We start from the raw sequence: 20,254 nt of genomic DNA on the forward strand, positions 1-20,254 counted from the left end.
CAAATGAAGACTCAAATTTAATCTAAGCTTTTTACAGCTTTTCTAAGTGGACCAATTTATGCAACTCATGGAGGGATCAATTACATGAGTGAAAGATTGTAGTTGGTCAATCAATTATTCAGCAATAGCAGCAGATATTATGATTTATTGTGCTGAAGATGTTAGAAATTCCTGTTCCACAGTATGATTAAGAAAAGACAATAATTTATCGTAAAAACAATTAACATTTAACAGACCTATGAGTTTATGGTGAATATACAGTTGGGCCTAAGAGAAAATATAAAAGATCTCTTTCAATGTGTCTAGACTACTTAGTAAGACAATTAAGGCATTAGCGTGTTTAAACATGACATTCATTCGATCAGAAATTATAGAGACTTATAGTTCCTCTTCAACTGTTTTTCTAATGATATCCCCATTTGCTAAAGCTTTGGAGACAACTCCCAAAACTTCATTACCTTCTAACAATGCAGCTATTGACAGTCCTTCCATTAACCCAAGGCTGCTTTTTTCATATACTAAATTAATCTTTCTTTTAGCTAGTGTCTAATTAAGATGCTTTACTGATTCTAAAAATTGTATTTCCTTTCCAGTGCTGGATCTATAAAATACACAAATATTTCTTATTTGATGACTTGAGGAACCTGTCATTTCTACACGCTTCTATATTTGTTGAATATATGGGTTGAGCAGAAGTGAAGGAAATGAAGAGAATAATTTATAGATGAGAACTTGAAAATGCAATTATACTACCTATATATAGGTCAGTTGGAGTCTCATACTATCTCTCTTTTTCTTTTATTTTTTTTTAAAAACATGTATATGTACAAGTAGTTGTGATTATAGTTTATATCTTTCTTTGGTTTTACATTCAAGAATGACTTAAATGCCCTCTATGGGTTAGGGATAGACTTCCTATCCAATTTTTAAAAAAACTTGCAAACATGGTCTTTTTTTAGTCAAATTCCCAAAACTATATTGAGCATGTTCTTTATAAAAATGGGGTCATAAGTCATGAATTACAAGATGCATATCTCCATTATGATGAGACTTAAGAGTCAATAGAAGGTTATCTAAAGACTCTCTATGTTTTGAAATAAATCCCATCTTTTGACAATTTTCATAGGTTTTACAGAATACATGTGAGTTCTTAAACATGGTGGGCAATAAAATCCACTTTGTAAGATTTTTACAGTTTTTTTTTTTACTAAAAATGATCTCTACATGCCTTGGAGTGATAAAATTTAATGACATAACTTACCTTATTGTCGGGAATGCATCTTTGATATATTTGATCATGATAATATTTGAATAAGTACGAGTCATCTCAATAAAAGTTTTGCACGTTACTTAAAAACTTTCTTTTATCTTCGGTACTCTAGTGAGTTGGTAAAAATCCTGAAGCAAGAAAATTGATATTTTCAGCAAACCAAGGCATTAAACTAAGAGAAAGTAAGGATTCATTAGGAAAATAATCATTGATTGGTGTGATGTCAGATGTTGAATATGTTGTCACTCTTGACAAAAGATCTGCATTAATATTTTCAGTGCCTTTTTCATTAATGATTTCTTTCTAAGAATAAATCATTTGCAAATCTTTAGATTCATCCAACTTAGTTTTACTCAAAATAGATTTAAGTTTATCATAACTAATTCTTCAATATGATCTACTTCTTGTAGATCATTATCATCTTCATGTTGCTTACAATATTGAAAATATTCATTCCAATGTCATGTTTCCAAATGATACCTTCATCAATCCATTCCTATAATTAATCAATGCGTTAGAAGTTGCAAGAAAGGGACGAACAAAAATAACAGGAAATGAATTACATGCTTCAACAGGTTGTGTGTCTAAGACAACAAAATCCACAAGATAAATGAATTTATCTACTTGTACTAACATATCTCAACTATTTCACTAGAGTACTTTTACAAATCTATCGGCAAGTAAAAAAGTTATAGAAGTTGGTTTTAACTCACTTAGATTGAGACTCTGAAAGACTGAATATGGAAGTAAATTCATACCAGCTCCATTGTGATTAACTTTTCTTTATTTGGTCATAACATAAGGAAATAGAAGTGCTGACAGGGAATCTATTTTTTCTTTGCAATATTCAGATTCAACCCCTTCCTTACCCTCAAAGATTGACTCATCATCGTTATCACAAGGTTCAAAAGTGGATTTTTTAATAACCTTACCACTATGAAGAGTAGTAACTGATTTGACTTGATCTATGTGTTGGCTTCTAGAACTACTTGCATTTGCATTATATTGCCCCTTGAGATTTTATTATGGTTAAAATAAAAACGTTCCTTTCTCTTGAAAATGAAGAGCAGATATCAATTTTGTAAGAGTATCTTTAAAATCTATCATGCTTTGAGTTAGTTAAGTATTGATTATCTCTTGCTTTTCGGTGAATGCATGTAATGTTTTCTCAAGATTTCTTCTTGAAGGTAGAGCATAAGGAGGTGAATATCCATGAGAATTTTTAAAATTATGGTGTGCTTGAAATGATGATTGTGAAGTTTGTGCATTATTATTATTATCACTTTTCCAACTGAAATTTGGGTGCTTTCTCTAACCAGAGTTGTATGTTTATGAGTATAGGTTATGATTGAGCCTTTGAAAATTGTTTAAAACATGGGCTTAGTCATGGAGGTATTCCCTAAAATAAGACAAAGTTGGATAATTATTGGTTAAGTGTTCATTGGTTTTACAAATTTGACGCACAATGTCTTGAATAGATTTTAATTGGCTTGAAGGTCATGATCTTCCTTAAGGTTGTATATACTTCCACTAGATGTATGATATTGAGTTTTACATGGTGCCTCATTGGTACTTATAGTGTCCTAATTTTGACCATTTTCAGCTAGCAAGTTTAAGTACTCCATTGCTTCATTAGGGTCTTTATCTTTAAAAATTCTATTGCACATTAATTCCACCACTGTTTATCTTTAGGTATCGACCCTTTATAAAAATATGAAATCAAGCTCCATGTTTCAAAACCATGATGAGGGCAAGTATTAAGCAAGTCTTGATACCTATCTCAGTATTGGTAAAATGTTTCTCCTAATTTTTAAATGAAAGTGGTGATTTGTCTTTTAAAGGAGTTTGTTTTGTGAAATAATAAAAAATTCTTTAAAAATTATTATTGTATTTTATCCCAAGCACGAATGGATTCTGATTTAAGATTTTGTAGCCATGTTTTAGCTTTATCTTTTAAATAAAAAGGACAAGGATTTAATCTGATGGTGTTCATGCTACAATTTAAGTCATTATAAGTGTTACAAACCTCCTCAAATTTTCTTAAATGCAAGTATGGATTTTCTAGATCTAAGCCATGAAAAAAAAGTAAAAGTTGAATAATGACTGACTTAAAATTAAAATTAGATGCATCATGAGGGAAAACTATGCATGAGGGTGCACTTGTTCTTATAAGATCATGTGGTCTCTAAATGTTCTAACTCAATTATTCTTATTATAAAGTGATTGGTTATTTTAATTGGCCATATTTTCTGAAAATGATGAGGATACCCTACTAAGTGTACCACTTAATGTATGTGACCATACTCTCATAGAAGTGCAGAAGGAAAGAAAAAGAAAAGGAAGAAATAAAGAAAAAAATTAGAAAAACAATAAAAGGAAAAGGAAAATAAAATAAAATATATAATTTATAAAGTAACTTACCTTCCCGATAACAGCGCCAAAAAATTGACATGACCAAAAGATTGATATCTTCTCTCAAGTATGGAAGTGTCGAAGTAATAAATAACTCGACAAGATCGGAGTGGAACCATAGCAAGATTAACTATATAATAATAATAATAATAATAATAACAACTTAAAGAGGACTTTGAGATGCAAGATTAATGTGAGGATTAAAAATAATAAAAACAATTATCAAGGTTAAAGGATCCACTAATGGTATTTCAAATAAGTATAATATAAACTCTTTTTATTATTCAACTGGAAACCACATACAAAGGAGGTTCCAATCGAATGATTTGTCATTAATAGCTGATTATAAATTATTAACATGATCATATGAATTATCTTATTTAAGTAACACTAAACTTTGAAATATTGTCAGGAATTCATGATGATAACTTATGTGAACAACAAATCGAGTTCCTTTCATAGCACAAATATAGGTTATACCATACAGTTGACTATGAAAGTGTTTGCTGAGCTTCTTATGGATCAATGTCACTCCCCTTCTTCGTATCATTTACTAAAACAGTAACCTTATCATTGCCTATTCTAGCAAAACCGCCCATCATAGCCATTGTTAATCATTGGTCACTAAGGTGTATTCTCAAAATATCAATATCAATGGTTGTGGCAATAGGAGTGTGACTAGGTAATACACCAATTTGCCCACTATTAGTAGATAAAATAATTTCTTTCACTTCTGAATCCCAAATAATTCGGTTCGAGATTAATACACAAAGAGATAAGATCATTTCTTGAAGTTGTTCTCGATTTCTAAGTTTGTAGCCTTCATAGTAGCTTCATCAATGTTACCTACCAAATAAAAGGTCTGCTCAGAAAGACTATCTAATTCTCCAGAATGGATCAATTTAAACCTTCTAATTTTTTCTGCTAGACTGACATATTTTTTCGGGGAACCAGTAAATACTTTGGCTACTAAAAAGGGTTGTGATAAGAAACGCTCAATTTTTCATGCTCTTGCTACAGTTAAGCGATCCTCTTTGGATAATTCATTCAACCTAAGGATAACTATAATGTCTTAAAGTTTTTTGTAATGTTGTAAAGTTTGCTTAACTCTTTGTGCAATTTCATAATGTTCCTCGCCAAGGATCTGAGGTTGGAGCATAATTGATGTTGAATCTAAAGGGTCGACTGCTAGATAGATACCTTTAGCAGCTAATCCTCTTGATAATACAATAGTAGCATCTAAATGCAAAAATGTCATGGCAGGAGCAGCTAATCCTTTTTCAGTGCCAATCATTTGTTGTATCAAGTGTTATACAACATAAATCTAGATTAACCATTTAATAAGAAAGGTATTAAGAATTAGTAAGATAAAAAGATAAAACATGTTAATAGCAAACTTTCTTGGTATAAGCATTGAAGTCCATATTGAGTTTATATTATACTTATCCTAACACCATTAGTGAACCCTTTTCCCCTTGGCATAATAAACTTAGCTAAATATAATGAAGAATAGAAACATAAATAAACAAGATAAGAGCATAAATAAGATATAAGTTAACTAAGTAGGAGAAATGAAAGGCATAAACAAGAGATTAATAAAAGCAAAACTTAAGCATTACAAAAACTATAAAAAAGGAGAGCAAGAACATAATCTTGATATGAAAACTAAGATGCTTAAATAGATGGCAAATATCTCATTTTATAAGCTAAAATTTGGAACTATTGATTTGTTGACTAATTGTTGAGTGGGTGACCAACTCTTAACTTTGTGACAATCCTTATCTTTTTTTCTGCTAAAAATGTCATTGTTAACATAAGAATTTGAATAGGTTATCTCATGAAAGTTCTAGGAAATTGTCTCAGCTTTCCAATAAAAAAAAGAAATGGTGTATTTAAACTTCTATAACTCGAGATATGGGTTGAACATTAAATAGTGTCTAGGTTGCAGAACAGATTTGGACTTCTCTTTTGAAGCTAAGATTTAGACTTCTAAACGATAAAATTAAGCTTGGACTACCATGAATGTTTTAGGCCTATGTGTTAACTTTCTAGTTATATAAACCAAACTAAAATCCAAGATCTACAACTTCAGATATGACCTAATGACTTAATAGTGTTCCAGTTTGGACTGAACCAACATTTCTTTTTTAAACTTAGTCTTTTCTTTATCCTTTCACTTTTAATAGTTAATCACATCAATCAATTCTTTGATTTATATGATAGGCTTGTATTTAAAATAAAAATTTACTATAAATTTACTATATCTTATATCATCACACATGTTATTATAAAACATGATCTAGTTAAGGAGTTATTGATACTTCAAGTGAAAAATGATGATATGAACCTTGATAAAAATTCACTTTTAAGTATTAATTAATAAACCAAATTAAAAAAATATTAGTTATTTAAAATTAAACAAAATAGGGTAATAAAAACTAAGTTTTCATGCTAAAATTCCTCTATGTAGTCTGAATTTTTAATTTTTGTATTTTTTTAGTAAATTTTAGTCATGTATCAAAAACACCGTTCTCTCTTTTCTGGGTGAATTACTAGATTTACCCTATATGGTTGAAAATATTGGGATGATTAGTTTTCAGTCCAACTTGAATTGCAACAAAATGACACTTGTAGACCTATATATGTCCCAAATAATACATGAAGTCTAGTACTTTTTGCCCTCTAAAATAATATCTTTCCCAAGTCCATTTGACCTGAACATTTACCATAATATGGTTTCATATGTTTAATATTTCCCTATATAATTTAAGCTCAACCTGATGTATGGTTTAATAGATATTCTCGATCTCATAAAACTGGTCTAGCTTGGTTCGTATCAACTATTCATTTAACATTGTTTAAAATCATCTTATTTATTAAGAGGTTTCTGTAATGTTTGTGCTGCCTTTTCCTTGTTAACAGAATTGAATTTGTAGGAGTAATTATGCAGCCTCCTAAGAGAATCAGATCAATTATTACCGCTAGCCCTCTATTTCAATAACATCTCCACCTTTAATGCAACAATCCTTGTCTTTTGAAGCATAAATAACATCTTCACTCCAATCATATCTTCGATTTATGGTGTTAGCCCTTTTAAAAATCTTGAAACATGTTAACCCTTTATCTCTTGCAGTTTGCTACATTCAACAGGCCTCTAAAACTTAATAGCATACTTAAATATATGTTTGTTTATGGCAAAAAAAAATTTTATAAGGATAAAACTCGTACATTGATTTATCTCGCTCTAAATTCAAATTATCATTCACTCTAAATTGCTAATAATAACATAATTATCATGTAAAATGTATAATGAATACATTTGTGGATCATATGGATAAGGTCAAGCCCAATTAAAATTTTAGACATATCTAACAAGCTTTTTGATGATAATCGATAGTGGTGGTTAAAGGTAGATGACTTAAAACAGGTGGTGAGTCTAGTGAAATCTGGCATGACTTGACATGCTACTTCGATATTAGGATGTCATGATTGACCATAATTCAAAAGGGAGTGACAAGCTAAACTAGTGTTGAACGAAGGTAGATGACCTAAAATTGAAGTGATCAAACAATTTTTTTGTAGTAAGAAAACCAACACCTTAAAAGAAAAAAGAACATGATAGGACAGTGTAATTATAGTTATCGTAAATATGACATTAGGTTCTGGTGTCCTATCATGGTCGATTCCAACTGGATTTATTCCCTTAGCTAAAGTTTCTTTTTGTTTTTTGTACTCTCACTTATTTCTATCATGCCTTGTATTAAAAAGACCATTTTGACTAGATAAGAAACTAAAGGTAAAGTTATTACTTCTATCAATGAAAGTGGATGCCAACAATTTTGGTTAAAAAGACATTCATGTCATTAGCAGATGTGGATATAATGGAGAGCATATGAAATTGATTCTTGTGTAAAAATTCATGGCTCAGGAATAAATCATGTAGTTTTGAGAAGGTAAAAGGTTCAAAACGAGCCATTAGAAGGGATACTAAGACTTTTATAGGTTCAAAACGAGCCATTAGAAGGGATATTAAGACTTTTATTTTATTTTATTTCATTATAAACCTTTGAAAAGATACAAAATAAAGTTTGTGAGAATGAATGGTTTATCAACTACTACCAATTCATCATTTTACACTTTCTCATTATCCAAATAAGTCAAAATTGATTCTTTAAGGAGTTGTTAAAATTCAAGAAGGCTTGAGTAAAAAGAAATAATTTCGATTGTCGATGGCGAAGTTAGGGCTGATTCAAGGATCTTTTAAATAGAATGAGAGGTTTCTCAATCAATTAAATTAGATAAACATTAGCAAATAAATATGCAATTAAAGTGTTTATTATCAGTTGATCATATTGTATTCAAACTACCTCTTGCTAGAATCTAGGTTTGATATGGAACTGGATGTGTTCTCTATGATAAAAAGGATAGGTATACATTGCTTTGATTCATTAATGAAGCCTTGGTTAATAAGAAATAACTTGATTTAAGTCTTTCAAAACAAGTAGTTTTTATTAATTAGTTTAATGAAGATATGATGATGAGCATTCTGGAAGTAGTAGTAATGAGAATGCTCTTATAGTTTGTTGGCCAGTTGAGAGTGAAAAAATAAAATGCTATTACTGATAGTTAAAAGTGCTTATGAGATTATTTGAAGAAGGAGTGAATGCTATTAGGCAAATATTCTAATATCATATAAAATTAAAAGAAGAAAAAGAAGGGGAAAAAAAGGATTTAGTAGAAAATCTTATCATTTACTGTGAGTATTTATACTATATTTAATATATTTTCAATACATTACATGTGAGTGTATGCCTAAACTCTAGTGCACACAAGATAAATGAAATTCTAATGCACCTCTTCTAATAGTCTCTGTAACTTGAAAAAATAAATTCAAACTCAAATGTTAGCCTTCAAAACCAAATATTTAGCTATCACCTCCAATAAGTATCACTTGCATTAATTGAATGATTAAGCTATGCCTTAAGTTATATCCACGCGACCAAGGCTAGGCATAGGGTGCAAATAATTTTGCAAATTTCTTACACTTTCTAGAGACTGTATTTATTGTACTTACTTGGATTCACATGGGGAGGTATGGGACTGATTCATGTTAGTACATTGGCGACAAAGCTTACTGCATGTGTTGTTCATATGCTTTTGTTTATTGACCGCCGCCTGTCTTTATCAAGAATTCCCAAGTAATGTCAACACCTTGGTATGTTTATTTATCGAATAGTTCTCAAGCTTGGCTGCTGACGTTTCTTTGAGCAATAAATCCAATTTTCTTTATTTGAATCTTCTTTCCTTTAGTTTCTTTTCAATTTAACAATATATCCCTTGCTCTTTTAGAGATTCTCTTCCTCTCCAAAAGCAAAAGGTTTAGTAATCTTAGAAATGGCTTTCTTTTTTTTTTTTGCATTCAACATAAAAGGTTTAGTAATCTTAGAAATGGCTTCTTCTTCTTTTTTTTTTGCATTCAACATTAGTGATTTCGAGATTTAAATCGCGATGATTGATTTCGTTAATTAAGTCTTTTCATAAACCCTCTGTTTTACAAGTATTTATATAGGGCATAGGCGCAAAAAAAAAAAAAAAGAGTCGGAAATGTTTCTAGAGCGTTAGAGCCAAAGCATAAATATTATAGGGAAAGAAGGTGATTTCAACGATAATAATTAAACAATAGAATGCCTCAAGTATATATGGTCGGAGAGTAGAAGTTTATTGTCTTAATTTTATCATCAGATTGAGTGTATCAGACAGAATGAAGTCTAACAGGAATCTTTCAATAAAGAAAAAAAGAGCAAACAATTAGATCATATAAAAAAACTCACATCCAGACGCTCATTTTCTCGACTTACTTAAATATACTAATTTTATTTCCTCCCCGAGCTTAAAACAAAAGTTCATGGTAGGTACCACCACCGGTTGGTCCAGATTCTACAAAGCTGAGACTCTCACTTCTCGTTGTTTATTGCTAGCGTTTGCACCCTATTAAAGTTGATTATATTATTATTATTATTATTATTATTATTAAGAAATCCTCTAAAAGGTGTGGGGGCACATCCTTATTAAATAAGGAATAAATCGCCGTGGATTATCATGGTTTATAAAATTTGATTTTAATCCTAATTATTTTTTATTTTAAGAAAAAAAATTAAAGTGGTTGAATTTTAATGCTAAAAAAAAAAAGTTTTGGTTGAAACTAATTCCAGTCATGAAAATAAATAATTTAGGTGTCGATGGTTTTCTTGTTATAAGAAAAATTTATACATTGTATTTTTTTTTTATTTTAAACTTGCTTAAAATAATAAATTTGAACCTAAAAAAATTTTAGTTTCAAATTGATTATAAATTTTGATGTTAATTTTTGAGTTATTAGAAGCTATAAATATCTTTTTCAATGTATTTATAGTTTTTTTTTAAAGTTTTTTCAGGTATAATATAGTTGAAAATGATTTTTTTTCGTCCGAAACATACCAACTTGGTTTTCTAGCTACAAAAGTCTGCCAAAATGTGGATAGTGCAGCTAACACGTCATGTGCTTTTTTTGTTTTTTCTCAAAGCATTAAGGTGCAAACAATGTCCCTTAAAAAAATTAAAAAACAAATACCATCCAAGCGTATACGCTGCTCTAGGCCCATGTACATTAGCCTTTTCATAGAGATCCAGGAGCTTTTAGCTTTCCTGGCTCAAGAAATTGGGTCTTTTGTGCTCTCTTTTTTTATTCATTATAATTGTAATTTTTTATTTTATTTATTTATTTATTATTTTATCACTTAATATTTAATTAATTATTAATTAGATAATATAACTTATTTTAATTTATTTTTTTCTCCAATCATTTTGATATCTTATTGGTTCTGCATTTTTATAAATGTCTATTTTAAATAAAAAAATTACAAAAAAAAATTATTAAAACCAAATGAGTCAATGATTTGATTCATAGGTTTTATTAGATAACTTTAGCTGTATAAGGATCGGGTTTAAAAAAAATTATATTATATAATTAAATAAAAATAATTTATAAAAAAAATTATAAAACTTGAGTCAAAAGAGGATTGAGATTAATCCACCTTGTCAGTATCTTAATATTGAAAAAACAAAGTTGTCGTCCCGAAGTATTTTTAAAAAATTAAATTATATTTTTATCAATCATCAAAATTGTGTTTAAACATATAAAATTGATTGATTTAAATCAAGTTAATTTTTATATGGTTTGATTGAAAACTAGAGCTAAACTAGGAATAAAGTTAAGAAATTTCAAAATTAATCCATTTTATTATATTTAATATTATTATCAAGAAATTCTTTATATTCTTAATATTTTTTATATTTAAAAAAAATGATCTTACCCTGGATAGATCGCAGAGCAATGTAATCTGATGCTCGGTAGTCTACAGTGCCACCAGATTCAACTTGTGATTGTCATCCAACACTTATAGCAGCTCTTTTTAGACAAACATTTTATGAATAATGTATGAAACCATATCATCATAATTCTATCTTCACTGCTGGATTGTTAGATGCTTGCTATAACAATGTCATAAGAAATTAATATACTAATTATTTATCAATTTAATTTAATTTAAAATAGTCTTGTCCTAAATTTTTTTCAAGTTTTTTCACAAGCTAGTAGTGAGACCTTCCACCAACTACGTACATGTTCCGTAATGCGATGCAAATAAAAAGCAGTTAGAATTCAAAGCAAAAATATATTTTTATATTTTTAAATTATTTCAATATATTAATATAAAAAATAAATCTTCACCACGATTCTTGTTGTTGCTTCAGTAAAGACCAGAACTTGTCCAGTATTAAGGGTGCTGAGGCTTTCTGTGATGGCATCTCATTTACCATGGTGGTGGTAACGGCTGCTGTCGCCGCGGCCGCCGCCTTGGTGGCAGTTTTAAGGTTTTGGAGTTTTGTGATTTTCCTTTCCCAGCAAGCTTCTGTTAATTTAACAACTCACGAGAAAAAAGAAATATTTAACAATGTCATATTTATTAAATATGGGCTTAAATTTTTTCTTGTCTTTTTTTGACTTAGAAACTATGAACTTGTTTTTAGCGAACAGAGTTGGAGGGCTTGGCACATGTCTGTCGCTTTCACTGGCTGTTGTCTGAATAAAAAAGTTGGAAGAAATATTTAATTGTAAAAGGAGAACAAATCAGTTAGTTCTGAAGCAAGAATAATCCATAATTTGTATGGAGAGACCACCAACCTCTTTTCCTGCTGGTACGTGAATGAATGTGAAGATGAAATGTGGACAAACCTCACAGATGCTTCATTACGTTCATTACACGTTATCCCTTACTCAATTTTTGTGGGGGATACAAGTTAGGAATATATATATATATAGTTTTTGTGGGGGATACAAGTTAGGAATATACATATATATATATATATAGTTTTCCATATCCAGAGGAATAAAATATTTATCGGCGAAACTGTTGCTCCTTCAATTCACGTACCTGTGGCCATACAAGACAGTGGTGAAACGCGGTTAAGATTATATTTTAAAAAAATTTAAATTTTTTTTTATTTTTATTAAAATTTAATATGATTTATATATTTTAGATTATTTTGATACGGTGATATTAAAAATAATTTTTAAAAAATAAAAAAAATATTATTTACATATATTTCAATACAAAAAATTATTTAAAAATTAATCACTGCTATATTACCATGTACACTCTTAACAAATGGCATGATATTTTATATTCCTGAAACATAGAAATGGTGGAATTTGAGAAGGTCATTCTGCATTGTTTCAATTACCTTTTAACTAAAACTGTATATATATTATTAAAAGAAACTAAAATGTGTGGGAAAAAATTGTATATATATTTATTACGATTAGATTACAAAATTATATTGCAACAAAATATTTGTTCACTCCATAATTTTATCATATAATTAAGCAAAAAATATAAATTTATGGCAATCTTAATCATCATGATGATGCAAGATGATGCAAATTACCTAAAATTTATTACATGATTATATTACATGAAAAATGTGTTCCAGCCAATAATAATTTATTACTAAAGAATACTCATGCATATACTCAAGTATTCATATAATCTTTTTCTTCTTCTTTATTCAATCCCATTCATAACAAAAACTTTAGTCATGTCAAAATTTATCAATAATTCATTCTTGCATTTATTTTATCACTAAATTATCTAAATTCTTTAAATTTTCCAAACACTTCGGGTACTAAACTCATTATTCTGAGATTTAATTCCTTACTTTACTCAGTACAAAGGAACTCATTATTCTGAGATTTAATTCCTTAGTACCAAAGGGAATTAATCCCATTAACAAAGGATTAGTTTCTACAATTCATTATTCAAATCTTTTTTATTTTACAAGGATATATTTAAAAACACTTGTAAGTAATGATCAAATCACTAATAAATTTCTAAAAGGTAACGATGACTTACTTAACGCTTGTGCACATGACGTGAGTCCTTCCTGCTAATTGGAGCCCACAACCTCACTTGTACCATCAAAATTAATAAATCACTAATTATTCATTAAGCATAAGGATTAACTTCATCTTCCATATAAATTTCAATTTCTCACTTGTTCATATTAACACGTCCTCGTTATCGTCATTTATATTGTCTATAGTTGTTTTTTTTTCATTCAAATTTCTATTAAAAATCAGCACATCTCTATAAAATTTACATATATTTTAATTTAACCAAGTTCAATATTCAAACATATACTTTGTCAAATTCCTTGTTCAGAATGGGAGTGAAATTTCCTTCTTTTTTTTATTCTTTGTTTTTTTAAAAAAAAAAACCTAAAACAAGTCAATTAATCAAAATAAATATCATTTAATCAAAAATTGCATGATCACAGTAATTCACCTCGCAAATCCCCAATTTCACGTAATATTAACAATTGTATTTCTTCATTGCAACATAAAATTAAAGCAATTAATCACATTAAACATATCTATTACCTCAATAGAATGATTTGTTAAGGATGAAATAAAATAAAATTTCATGTTTTCTTCTCTTTAACACAAACCCTATCTTTTGATTTTTTCCCTCTTCAAAATAACCCTACAAGCCCTCAATCAACCCTTTTTGTTTCCTAATTATACCTTAACTAGTCTAATTACACATTTGTCTTTGATGTAATTTAGTAGAAAATAAGTAAAAGAAGAAGAAGCAAATCCTCCCCTCTAAATATCAAGAATAGTCGGTCATAAGAAAAGAAATTGCGTATTAATATACCTAATTTCTTATTATTTACATGTTTACCCTCCATTATTCTATATTTGTTTTTTGCCCTACTAGCTTTTTTCTTCTTACAAACTTTATACCATAACACCTTTCTTTCATTAATCTTACCCCTCCCATGTTAATTAATTTTTTTTTATCTAATCCATATTTTATTTTTAGATTAGAAAACATTTCTCTTATTGTTACCCAGGTTAAAATTTTATCCAAGTTTTACTCTATTTCAAAGTTATGTGAATATATTTTTTCTTTGCCTAATATTTTTTCTATTTATATTTAGTTTGCTTTCTTTATGTTTTATTTTTATTTTTTATAAGACCTAACAAGTTGGGAATGTTTTGGGTTGAGTGAGAAAGCATTTAATCTAGCAATAACAAGTGATACCTTTCTTTTCTTAGAGTCAACTCTTTGATCGTGTCAGATACCTTTCTTTTCTTAGGGCCTTCTTTTCTTATTACAATGTCAATAGCCTAGTAAAAACAAATAGCTAATAACTGTGTGATTTCATGTCTTACATTAACTTTTTGTTTGTGGTTTCACTCTAGAATATAGGCCTTGATGTTAAGGCCTATTATGAAATTAAACTTGTGATAATCCATGTTATAACCTTTAGCACCATTGCATTCAGGCTCTTAAATCAAATATGTCACATTTTTCTTATTATATAATTTATATTATTCAAATTAACTTAACCGTTGGTAAACATACATTTGTTTTTATTTTTCACGTGTTTTTTCCCCTAGTAGATAGGAAGTAAAATCTATTGGATCAAATATCTATGGGTTTGGTTTTCATTAGTTTTATGATTTTGAAAATTAGGTTGGAATCTTAGTTCTTGGTTTATACCATTTTAAATTATTTATTTTTATTTTAATGATAATCTCTTTTATTTCTAATAGTTGTGCATCTTTGGTTTTTATGGTTCAAGTAAATTCGTATTCGAGCAGAATCAAACCCTTGAAAAGATAAATGTTTATATAAATATGATGATAAATGTTTTACAATCCTTTTCAACATGAACTATTATTTTTTTTTTCTTACACTATATATATATATATAACCTTTTTTATATTATAATTACATTAGAATTAGGTGTAGTTTTTTACAATATGGATATATAAATATAACTTGTTTGTATTGACTAGGTGTCTTGTGTGTCTATATTGCATTTAGTTAAGATATAGTTTTTCTATTCATTTGCTTTGCATACTTATGTGAATATATTTGAGGGTTTTTTTTCTTTAATATCTTCTTTTTAGGTCTTAGTTGTTGCTTTTTTTTTTAGTGCATTCTTATTTCAAACTCACACTTTTAAGCACTGGTAAATTTATTTTTCCTTTTTTTTTTCTTACCATAATTGGTTTGATTGCTTCTATTGGATTAGTTTTGCTAATATGGAATTTGTGAATATACTTTTTTGTATTATCATTCTAGTTATATATTTTATATATTTTTCTTATTTTTTTCTCCAACTCATCTTCTTTAATTTGAGCACTCAATGCACACAAATGAATCACCCTCCACTGAATACTTTACTCCATCATCACTAGCATCCTTAAGTGGCAGCATTTGATCACCCTCAGTATTACTTTTATTTTTTATTTTTTTATTATTACATGTAATCATAACTTTTTTATTTGGACATTGAGAAGCTTTATGTCGTATCCCTAAATATCAAAAACATTTTATATCACGACTATAAGGTGGTAAGAGATCAAATTTACCTCTAATATTAGTGGAGAAGTTGTAAAGATTGATGTAGAAAAGGTAAAAACTATCAAAAAATTGTCACTGTCTAAGTTAATAATTGAGGTTAGGAGTTTTCATGGTTTAGCTAGTTTTTTTATAGAAGATTTGTTAAAGATTTAGTATACTATTTGTATCATTCACTAAAATTGTTTTAAAAAAATCTATTGATTTTAAATGGGATAATAAATAAGAGCATGCATTAAATTTGATCAAAGAAATGTTATGTTATGTCCTTTATTAACATTACCTAACTTTTTCTAAAATATTCAAGATTGAGTGTGTTGCCTCAAGAATAGGTATTAAAATTGTTTTGATGCAGGAGAAATAGTTAATAATCCATTTTTAGTGAAAATCTAAATGAGGCAACATTGAATTATTCAACCTATTACAAAGAGCTTTACATGTTGACTAGAACTTTGAAGACTTGACAACATTACTTGTGATAAAAAAAAAAATTATTATTTATACAAATTATGAATCATTTAAGCATTTGAAAGGACATAATAAATTGAATATAAAGCATATTAAGTGGGTTAAGTTCATTAAGATCTTTCCATATGTTATCAAGTATAAGCAATATAAGGATAATATTGTAACTAATGTTTTATCTAAAAGGTATGCCCTTATTGCTACTCCAAATACAAGTTTATTAGGTTTTGAGTATATTAAAGACATGTATGCCAATGAGGTTTTACTAATGTGTATCAAGTAAGTGAAAAGACAACCCATAAGAGATTTTATAGGCTTGAGAGGTATTTGTTTAAAAAGAATAAACTTCATGTATGTAATAGTTCTATGCATGAGTTACTTATGCATAAAATCCATAAGAGAGGTTAGATGAGTCATTTTGGTACGAGGAAAACTTCAAAAGTGTGTTATATATGTATCATTTATAGACAAACCAAATGTAATATCTTACAGCATGAGTTATATACTTCTTTAACTATACTAATGAACCTTTTGTTCATTTTAGGTTTGTAAAGGTCAAAATATGATAAAGAATGAATTTTTATAGTTGTAGATAGATTTTCTAAGATGATATATATTTCATACCTTGTCATAAGATCAATGATATAATCAGTATTTGTCACTTTGTTCCTTAGAAATATAGTACAACTAATAGTGTTTCTACGAGTATTGTTTCAGGTTGAGATGTTAAGTTTTTTAGTTATTTTTTAAAGATTTATAAGGAAAATTAGGAACTAAATTATTATTTTCAACTTTATCATCCATAAATGAATGGTTAAACAAAAACAGTAAATAGATCATTAACTACTTTATTTCATATTATCATTTAAAAAAACTTGAAAAATTTAGGAGTGTTTATATTTATTAAATTTACAAATAATAGGAGTATGTGTTATGATTATCACTCACCATTTGAAATTATTTATGATTTTAACCCATTAGCTTTTTTGGACTTGTTGTCTTTATCTATTAATAAAATGGTTTTTCTTGATGGAAATAAAAGGGCTAAAATGGTAAAAAAAAAACTTCATGAAAGTGTGATGGCAAATATTAAAAAAAAATGAATATTATGCTTCCAAAGCCAGCAAGAGTCGTAGGCATGTTATCTTTAAACATAATGAAAGTATTTATATGAAGTATTTATATTCATATGAGAAAGAAGTATTTCCAACTTATTGGTGATTTAAGTTGCATTTCTAGAGGGGATGATCCCTTCTACATTCTTGAATTGATTAATGATAATGTATATTAAAAAAAAAGGAAATGATAAGAATTAACAAGTAACAAAATAAGATGCCTTACAATTGGAACTAGTATAAAGGCAAAAGCCAAGAAAATAGGGGAAAAAAAAGATATTTAATTAGTTGAGTTATGATATTTAGGTCAAACAAGTTATGAAAGTTTCTTTTAAAATGATGTTAAACATGAAATTAAGCTCAAATAAAAATCAAATTTTGAATCAATAAAAACAAAGCAAGACATGAGAATAATTAAAAATAAGGTGTTTTTTTTTCTTGGTTCTTGAATAAATAAAGGTTAAAATAATGAAAATGATCTTGAATAAAGTTAAAAAAAAAATTTACTTATAATGAAAATGATCTTGAATAAAGTTAAATTTTTTTAAAAAAATATATTGAAGTAACTTCATTGCATTTAAAGTTGGAAAGACAAAACTATCACTATGCATCGGGTTAAAGTTTTTTTTTTGGCTCAAAAGATATTTTTATTATTTAAAAATTAATTAAAAAAAACTTAGCATGCACTAAATTTTTATGTCATAAAAAACAAAAGTGTACTTATACTGCTACAATTTATAGTGTACATGAGTGTAGAGTTATAGTAATAGTAATATACATTGTGGAAAACACTTTTTTTTTTTAGTTTATTTTGTTATTATTGTTTTTGGATGAACTCGGGAATTCCTATCCATAGAATTTGTAGTTACTGGGTGTAGGGTTGTTTACACATAGGATCCATGATCATTTCGATTGATCGTATGTTTAAGGATTCTCGCTTTATAATATTGAAGGATTAATTGCGGTGCCAAAAAGGATCCGCAGATAGTTCACCACCATGTAAAAAGAATATATATATATATATAAACAATTTCTGGATGTTTGATAATTTATTGTTAATACACTATTATGGATATATTCATATGGCCTCAATAAGGACGCGGAAATTGAGACAATACATCGTTTTAAAAAAAATTGTCTCGTAATTTTATTTATATTTAGTTACTTATTATTATTTTAATTCTTTTTCTTTTTCTTTTTTATCAAAATCCATGAGGACATATTCAGAAATTTGACCCCAAAAGAAGACCCGTCTAATCCAAAATACCAAAACAACCCTTAACATCTCCTTTATAAACGAACCTTCCCTCCCCCTTTCTGAGTCCCCAAACACAACTCTTTCTCTTCTCAAAAGGCCCTTTCTCTCCCTTTCTCTTTCCGATAATCCTAAAACCCATTCTTTTAAACCTCCCAGCACATAAACAACGAACAAATGGCCAAAGGAGGCAAGCTCATGAGGCTCAAGTCGGTCCTGAAGAAACTCAACTCCTTCAACAACAACAAGCAAGGCCGCCTCAGTAAGATTGGAAGCTCCATATCTGTCACCAACGATGACATCTCCTCCTCCTACTCCGCCGGTGATCTCCACCCCGTCTACGTAGGAAAATCTCGTCGACGCTATCTCATAAGCTCCGATATCATTGACCATCCACTGTTTCGTGAGCTTGCAGAGAGGTCTAGTACTGAGGAATCCCCTGATACTATTAATGTTGCATGTGAGGTGGTTTTGTTCGAGCACTTGCTGTGGATGTTGGAGAATGCAGACCCACAACCTGAGTCTCTTGACGAGCTCGTTGAATTCTATGCTTGTTGAAACAAATTCAATTTAAATGGTTATCGTTTAACAACTTTTGAGGTGATGAACTGATGATTCTTAAACTGGTTTGGGGTCATCTGCGGCTGGAACATCAAGCCATATATTCCTGTGTTATGTATAGAGAAAGTATTGTAAATTGATGTAATAAACCAATGATTAGCTGTGTAGGAGAGGATTATTTAGAGAGGAATATTTAGAGAGGAAGGAGAGATTCATGGGTGAAGATTAATTAACACAATTTCACACACAGGCTAATCTCTAGGCCTGGTGACAACGATGCTTGTTGTTAATTTGTGTTTCCATTAGTTAATGTCGTTTCATTTTTTTAATGATGTTTTTTTCTTGTAATTTATGCTTTTTAGGATTCCATTTCTTCTCTTTTTGTGTTACATGTCTGTTAATTTGACGGCCCGCTTCTTGTTGTAAACGCGCAACGCAGTTACTGCATGAGAAGTTTTTGACACACTGATTATCCCGTTTACAATACTTTGATTATTTATAGGATGTGTTCTCTAACCCTTCTTTTCACTCGCAATTTATATTTTTTTTAAGCTCCAATACTCCATTTGATTTAATAGTTGGGATTAGTTTTTATTTAAACTTAATGGGAGGTGATATTTTCTCAGTTTTTTTAATTTTTTTAACGTGGAATAAATTATTTTAACGAATTACACGCATGTCCAAAGATATACAGCAAATGGATCCGTTTGCTTATCTGAGATAAGAGAAAACACCAATGGGCTACGGCTCTGTCACCGTACACCTTGACAAGAAAACTCAACTGGCGATTCAACTCTGGCTGTCCATGGCTTTTAGGCTGTTACCATATGTGACGACAAAATACCAGAAAGGTGGGTAACGAGGCACGAAGCATCTGTTTCAAGCATGGAAAGAAAGTAGATAGCATAGAGCTATTAAAAAGAGAGGTAATTAAGAAAAGGAAGCATCTTTTTTTTTTTTTATGATGTTATTTATTGAGTTGCGTTGATTTATCCCAACAACAACATGCCAAGAACTCGCCATCACAAGAGAAAGCCACCTGAAGTGGATTTGCAACGAATCATATAACCCATCTCCAGCATGTTTCTCCTAATCTTCACATCATACCACCCAAAATCTCCTCTACCCAATTCATTTTGCATGGCTTTAATATTCCAGTAATAGTTGTTTTTGAAAAGTTTTTTTTAATATATATTAAGATAAT

General features: G+C 29.0%; 1 protein-coding gene across 1 annotated transcript; it reads left to right on the plus strand.

The window, feature by feature from the left end:
* The first annotated feature begins 18,564 nt into the window (after positions 1–18,564).
* LOC105136324 (SAUR-like auxin-responsive protein family) lies at positions 18,565–19,480 on the plus strand. Its single transcript, XM_011041617.1, has one exon. It carries the CDS (start codon positions 18,667–18,669, stop codon positions 19,045–19,047), a length of 381 nt encoding a protein of 126 aa, XP_011039919.1. The 5' UTR covers positions 18,565–18,666; the 3' UTR covers positions 19,048–19,480.
* Positions 19,481–20,254: the final 774 nt, after the last annotated feature.

Source organism: Populus euphratica, unplaced genomic scaffold (genome assembly GCF_000495115.2).
Source record: "Populus euphratica unplaced genomic scaffold, PopEup_1.0 scaffold53.1, whole genome shotgun sequence".
Classification (NCBI taxonomy): domain Eukaryota; kingdom Viridiplantae; phylum Streptophyta; class Magnoliopsida; order Malpighiales; family Salicaceae; genus Populus; species Populus euphratica.